Source organism: Eptesicus fuscus, chromosome 10 (assembly GCF_027574615.1).
Source record: "Eptesicus fuscus isolate TK198812 chromosome 10, DD_ASM_mEF_20220401, whole genome shotgun sequence".
NCBI classification, from domain to species: Eukaryota; Metazoa; Chordata; class Mammalia; order Chiroptera; family Vespertilionidae; genus Eptesicus; species Eptesicus fuscus.
In genome coordinates this window covers 3,571,577-3,577,971 of record NC_072482.1, presented here as the reverse complement: position 1 = coordinate 3,577,971, position 6,395 = coordinate 3,571,577, and the positions used below count along the sequence as shown (strand labels likewise).

Below are 6,395 nucleotides of genomic sequence, written 5' to 3'. Positions count from 1 at the left end.
CCTGGGGGACTCGCCCAGGGAAGCCCGGGGAGGGAGGGCTGTGTGCGGGCCCCCCCCCGCTTCCTCGGCCAGCGCGGGGGGCGGGGGGGGGCGGTCCTGTCTTCCCGGGGGGCGGGTAAAGGAGCCCCACCAGGCCGGCCTTCGGTGTACCTCCCCGCGGTGTCACCCGCAAACGCGGGCCTGTCTTCCAAGGGCGAGGCCATGGGGCACAGGAGGGCGAGGACGCGGCGGCAGAGAGGGGCTGGAGGGGGAGCGGGAGGGCGGAGAGGAGGGGGGGGGCATCCCCTGGGACCGGGAGGAGGGAGGGGCTGTGAGAGGGAAAGACGGGGCCTCGGGCCGCAGGCTGCTCCGGAGGGAAGCGGGCGGACGGGGCGGGAGGCAGAAGACGCTCCCGAACCCCACGCGAAGCCCATTGCACTCCATCTTCCTGGGCTTCCCTCCGGACCCCTCGGCACGTCGCTCTGAAATCCCAGGAGCGCCCCACTCCCTGGAAACCTGGGTGCGGGGTCTGGGTCCCGGGAGGCGGGTGCACCCAGGGGCTCCTCAGCGGGTGGGGTGCGTGTTGTCTCCTTCTGCAGCGCAGGAGGTGGCGGGTGACCGGCCGGTCGCAGAGGCTGAAGGATTTCCCGCGTCCCCGGTATTGCGGGGACCAGCAACGAGGGGAGCAAACTGGGAACCCCGAGCGCGCACTGGGTGCCGGGGCCGGTCACCCAGGCTGGCTCCTCCGCCTGCGGGGCAGGGGGCCCAGCGCGCAGCGGGAATTCGGGGCGGATCGGGGTGGGGGCGCCAAGGGCGCGACGGAAGCAGGAAGTGAGGGGCCGAAGCGGTGAAGCCTGGGGAGGGCTCCGTCAGCCCCTCGCGGACCGGCGGTTCCTGCTCCCACCCGCCCGCCCACCCACCGGCAGGACGGGACCCCGCCGCCCGCGCCCTCCGCGGCCCCGCCCACGGGAGCCCGGCCGCGAGGAGGAGGCCCCACTCGCCCGCCCCCCCCCCCCCCGCCGCCCGCAGGCACCGAAGGACCTCCGGGGCGGCCGGAGGCTGGGGAGGTGGAGCGGATGGGTTCTCGCAGCCCCCTCCCCCCTCCCCCCAGCTATAGAACCAGCCCGTTTCCCCTCGCAAACCCGCAGGGCCCTGTCCCCTCTACAAACCAGCCTTACTGGAGCCACTCCCCTGCCTTCCGTGTGGAATTGGAGCTGAGCTCAGCCTGGGCGGCTCAGGGTTTAGGGGGCAAATTTAGGACCTGACTTCACACAGCCCTGCGCTCCTCATCCTGTCTCCAGCGTCACCGGTCGTCCCTCCCCGCTTTTGTGCTTATTTGCTATTTGCAGGTTCAGAATAAGGGAAGGACACGCCTTTAATAACCTTTGACATTTTCCCGTCGCCAAGGCTGATTCTACATGATGTCTCGGCTTCCTTTCTCAATCCCCGCCCCCCTTCTGTGCACCCCTGACAGACACACAGGACTGCGGGCTTCAAAGAGGAAAAAGCACGTTTGTTGCTGCTGGTAGGAGGGCATGAGGGAGGGTCTTCACCTTCCCCAACGCCTCCTGTGGATGGGAAGTCTGGGGCAATAGAAAAGGCAGTAGATGTGGTGCATCTGTACAATATAGAAGAATCTGATATACTTTGTATAAAAGCCACGTGTCCTCAGTTGTGTCCTCTTGCTGGCTGGCTGGCTGGCTGGGGGGCACCGGGGGACGAGAGCTGGGTGGTGGGCCAGGACACAGGGATGCCCTGTGGCCCCATCGCTGGCTGTCCCCTTGTGGGGTCACTTTGGATCCTTGGTGGGGGCATAGCAGAGCTCCAGTGGTCGGGACACCTTCCAGAATTTCTCATTCACCAGCTCCAGGGTCAGAGAGCCATTTAGTGTCTGCAGAGGGGGTGGGAGGAAGAGGCAGGGAAGAGAAAATGAAGTTGGAGGAGGCAGTAAAGGGAATGAATGAGGTGACCACGGAGGAGGCAAGGAAAGGAGTAATAAAGAGATGGGGCAAAGCAGGGGCACGTGAAGGAGGCGGGAGAAGGGAAAGGGAGGGGGAGAAGGGAGAGAAGGGGAGGGGAGGAGAGGAGGGAGGGAGAAGGGAGGGGGAGAGGGGGAGGGAGGGGAGGGGGAGAGGTGGTCAGTCAGAAATCAGGATCGTGGTTGTGGGGGCCCCAGGCCGCGCTCCCTGCTTCCCCCACACCAGGGCCCTCAAAGGCTCTCACCGTGAACGCTCCGCCCCCGGGGGCGATGTAGATGGTGTACTGCTTTTCGCTGACACCCTCCAGGCTGGGCAAGGCAGGCTCTTCAGGGCTGTCACCTCCGCCAGCGCCCCCTCCCTCCCCACTCCCGCCATCAGGTCCCCCGGCATCAGAGGCACCCCCTCCAGGTCCTCCTGGCTCCCCCGCCTCTTGCTGCTGCCTCCGCTCCAGGGCTATGCGCAGGGCCAAGTACTTGGAGAGGTGGTCCACGGTGGCGTTCCCGGTGGTCTTCACGTACCTGGGGTGGGAGACGCGCTCAGGGCGCAGGCTTTCCAAAGGGCTCTGGGTCGGGTTCTCTCTGGGGGGGCCAGCCCCCTCCCGAGGGCAGGGTATAGGATCTTTGGTTTCTCAGTGGCCGGGGAAGACAGGGCTCTCACCTAGTCTGGCAGTATTCTCCCTTCTCCACGAGCAGCGGGTGGGGCCGGAACACGAGCTCAATTTCTCCACCTGGCTCCGGGGGACTAGGGGCCCCAGGAGGGCTTGGGGGGCCCAGGGTACCCCCTCCCAGAGTCCCTCCCCGGTCACCAGAGTCTTCAGAACCAGCGCCCCCACCCACCCCACCAGTGCCTCCTACCCCTGTCCCTATACTGCTCCCCCCTGCCCCCCCTCCACGGGGTCGCTTGGGGGCAGGGCCTGGGGCAGAGTCAGGAGCAGAGTCTGAGCTCACATCCTCCCCATCGCCCTCTCCCTCCCCCGGTTCTCCTTCCCCTCCACTCATCGTGGTGGTCTGATCCGACCCCGGCATCGGCCGCCTCACACGCTGGGCCCTGCAGAAGCAAGCGGTTGAGGTTAGAGAGCATCCAGGATAAGAAGAGTTAGACTTTAACTTCAGAGGCTGAAAAGATCAGGGAAATCTTAAAGGTGACGCCTAATATTTATTAAATACTAACTACCTGTCAAGCACACTGCTAAATATTTTGCATTGATCGTCTCCCATAGTACAAGTCTTACGAGGCAGGTAATTACATGATCTCTATTTTATGGCTGAGGAAACCGAGGCTTAGAGAGGTTAAATAACTTGTTTGAAATCATCTAGTCCCTTGCCTTTCAAAGTGTGCTCCAGGAACCTGTAGCATAGGCCTGTAGAAATGCAGAATTTCAGGCCAACTCCAGACCTACTGAATCCCATTTTGCGTTTCTAACAAGACTCTTCGGTAACCTGGACACACATTAAAGACCGAGCAGTGCGGCCTAGGGGGTGTTTTAATTCCCAGCAACGTGAGTCCAGAGCTTCCACTTCAGATCACTCTACTATTCTGACTACAGAAAGTTAGAAGGTGAGCTAGTTTCCTTTTAAGAACAGTAGCGCCTCTTGCTAAGAAGCTGCAGTTTATATCCATGGCTTCCAGGCCTGGCAATCCGGCCACAGTTAGCCCTTAGGGGGCGAGGTTTAGAGGGGCAGGCGGCACGTCAGCACCCGGAGTCTGGCCGCGGATCGGTCCCACCAGCCCTGCCACGCTTCTGTCCTGGCCCCGAACCTGTGCATGGCCTGCATGCGCAGCCCCTCCTCGATGCTGGAGCTCAGCGCCTGCTGGTTGTGCAGGCGGCTGAGACGGATGAGCACCCGGTCTTGGTGGGCCTCATATTCCTCCCGGCTGGGATAGATCTTCGAGATCAGGGCATCAAAATTGGGGTCTGGTCGCAAAGACCGCTTGGATACCAGCTTCTTGCGGCAGGTAGGGCACTCCTTGTTCCTGGGGGGATGGGGGGAGAGAGAGGAGGCCCTGAGCAGCCAGTCGCCTGGGCATTGAGGCCTCAACTCTGCACCTTTAACCCCATCTCCGCCGTGTCCCTCCCATTACCCGCTCCGCAGGGCCGTGACGATGCAGTCGGAGCAGAAGCGGTGGAGGCACTCCTTGGTGGTCATTGTGTTCTTCAGCATGTCCAGGCAGATGGGGCACATGAGCTCTGAGTGCAGCGACCGAGGGGAAACTGCAATCTCTGTACCGTCCATGATGGCTTCCTGGAGGCATCAGTGAGTGGAAAGGTGGGGGTGGGTTGGGGGTAAAGAGTTTTAGAAATAATTGGTCTGCCCTGGCCAGGTAGCTCAGTTGGTTAGAGCATTGTCCTGATATGCCAAGGTTGCAGGTTCAATCCCCGGTCAGGGTGCAGACAAGAATTAACCAATGGCTGTATAAATAAGTGGGACAAATTGGTATTTCCCTCTCTCTAAAACAAACAAACAAATAAATAAATAGACGGACAAGTGGTCCATGAAATGGGAGTTTTGAGAAATACATTGAGATGGCAGAATCTGGATACCCCGGGTTGGCCACTTGAGAAAGATGGGAATTCTGAGAGAGAAGGAGCTACTGACTTGGAGGGAATGGAGAACAGAATTAATGTCCCTTAATCAAGAGTAGGAGCTTTGAGGAGGATCTGAGGTTGGAGAGACACCTGAGGGTGAGGGTGGCACAGATCTGTGGTTTGGGGAAGACTTATTCAACAGAGTTTCTTAAAGTGTGGCCATGGTGCTACCCATATCAGGTCTGGGGCTCCATCCCCCTGCCGTGTCCGAAGCTCCATTTTCAATAAACTCCCCAGGAGAGGCTCACGCACCGCTCTCCACACTGAACTGTTTGCCACCTTTCAAAGAGGCAGGAATATGTGCTCTACCTCTCTGGCTGTTTTGAGAATTAAAGAAAATAAATGGAAAGTGGTTTGAAAGGTTAAGGTGATTCAAAGGTAGGACCAAGGGTCAGCAGAAGGGGCGAAACATGGAGAAGAGGCTGTGCGAGGGGGTCCGTGGATTGCGGGGCTTGGGGACCGGGAGTAGCTGTGAGGGACCCTGTCACCTGCGGGGTCCGGTGGAGCTCATACAGGCTCAGTTCCCACGTTTTGCTGGCATTCTGGGCATTCGCGGGCGTCGTCATGGTGACCGAGCGCAGACCCCCGCCGCGGAGGAGGAGGAGAGGTGGGCTGGGAGAGGGGGAGGGGAAGGGAAGGGACAGGGTTAGGGGGGCCCCTCGCGCAGACCCCGCCCCTCCGGAGCCTCGCCTCTCCGTCCCCCGCCGGCCGGCCCCTCACCCGGCTCCGCCGTCCGCGCAGCCGCCGCCGCGCCGCGCCCGGGTCCCGGCTCCCGGGCCGAGTTTGCTCGGTCCGCAGCCGCTGCTCCGACAGCAGCTCCCGCCGCCGCCGCCGCCGCCGCCAAGGCCCGGGCACTGGGGCCCGACGTCACTTCCGCCGGCCCCTCCGCTCCACTCCCCCCGCCGGCGGAGACGTCACCGCCACTCGCGGCACGGGTGGGACGCGACGTGGGCGCCCTGGGCCCCCGCCCTCGGGATGCGCCCGCGCCCCGCCGGGAGCCGGCGCCCCGGAGTCGCCCACCACGTGGGCGCGGCCCCCGCCCCCGGCCCGCACCCCGCGCGGCCGCCTCGGCGACCGGTCCCGCCCGCGCCCCCACCGGGCCTCCCGCCGAGGGCGGGGCCTGGACTCGCTGAGCTCCCGGGAGGGGACGGGGTGGGGGTTGCGAAAGGGCCGCCTCCCCCACTCGGCGTCCCCCAGCGGCTCTGGGGAACGGGTCCCCACCCCACACACAACTTCGTAGCCCCAGCCCGGATCCCGGGGACAAAGCTGCGAGGACCCCTCCGCTCCGTCCTCCCGTCCCGAGAGTGCAACGAGGTCCCCAAGTGCCCGGGACCCCTCACCGGGGCCTCGCTCCGCCCTCCGCTGGGGCTCTCCCTACCCTCCGACCTGCTCTCCCCTCGAGGTTTGGGGGCGGCGGCTCGGGACGTCCAGACTCAACTCTCGGCCGAGCCGGAGACTCGAGAATTGCGTTTGGACAATCAGGAGCCGCGGCCCGTGCGGGGGAGGAGGCGCCCGGGAGGCACGGGGACGGAGGCACCACGCGGAAGCAGGGACACACAAGATGGGGCCCCTGTCGGGGAGGGGGTGTGCGCGTGTGCGGGGGGCCCGAGGGCCCGAATGTCTGGAGTGGGAAGCGGGCAGAGGCCTCCGCCAGGACTTCGCGGTGAAGGAAGGGGGCCGGGAGGAAAGAGAAGAGGAAGGGGCAGAGCGGTCCCCATTGAGGGCAGGGGGTGAGCGGGACACCGGGGGAAAGAGGCCGTGATGGGCGCCCCCGTCTCCTCCAGCCTCAGCTCCCGGACTTGGGCTGCAGCTGCCAGGGGGTGGCCCGTTTCTGGGACAAGGCAGCAGTG

At 63.8% G+C, this 6,395-nt stretch overlaps 1 protein-coding gene and 1 non-coding gene across 3 annotated transcripts; both read right to left on the bottom strand.

Moving 5' to 3' along the window:
* Nucleotides 1-1,471: 1,471 nt before the first annotated feature.
* Nucleotides 1,472-5,561, bottom strand: RING1 (ring finger protein 1). 2 transcript variants are annotated; one of them, XM_054722483.1, is made up of 7 exons: nt 5,266-5,561; nt 5,034-5,157; nt 4,041-4,201; nt 3,717-3,962; nt 2,616-3,005; nt 2,203-2,476; nt 1,472-1,870 (listed from the first exon to the last, which is right to left on the bottom strand). In XM_054722483.1, exons 2-7 carry the CDS (start codon nt 5,109-5,111, stop codon nt 1,769-1,771), a joined length of 1,251 nt encoding a protein of 416 aa, XP_054578458.1. In that variant the 5' UTR covers nt 5,112-5,157; nt 5,266-5,561; the 3' UTR covers nt 1,472-1,768. The 2 variants fall into 2 exon arrangements, with proteins under 2 accessions (XP_054578458.1, XP_054578459.1); XM_054722484.1 differs by having other exon boundaries at nt 3,717-3,932; nt 5,266-5,555.
* Nucleotides 5,562-5,954: 393 nt separating this feature from the next.
* Nucleotides 5,955-6,036, bottom strand: MIR219 (microRNA mir-219). The gene has a single exon (NR_129126.2). It is a non-coding gene; the product is annotated as a microRNA mir-219 (primary transcript).
* Between the last annotated feature and the right edge of the window lie 359 nt (nt 6,037-6,395).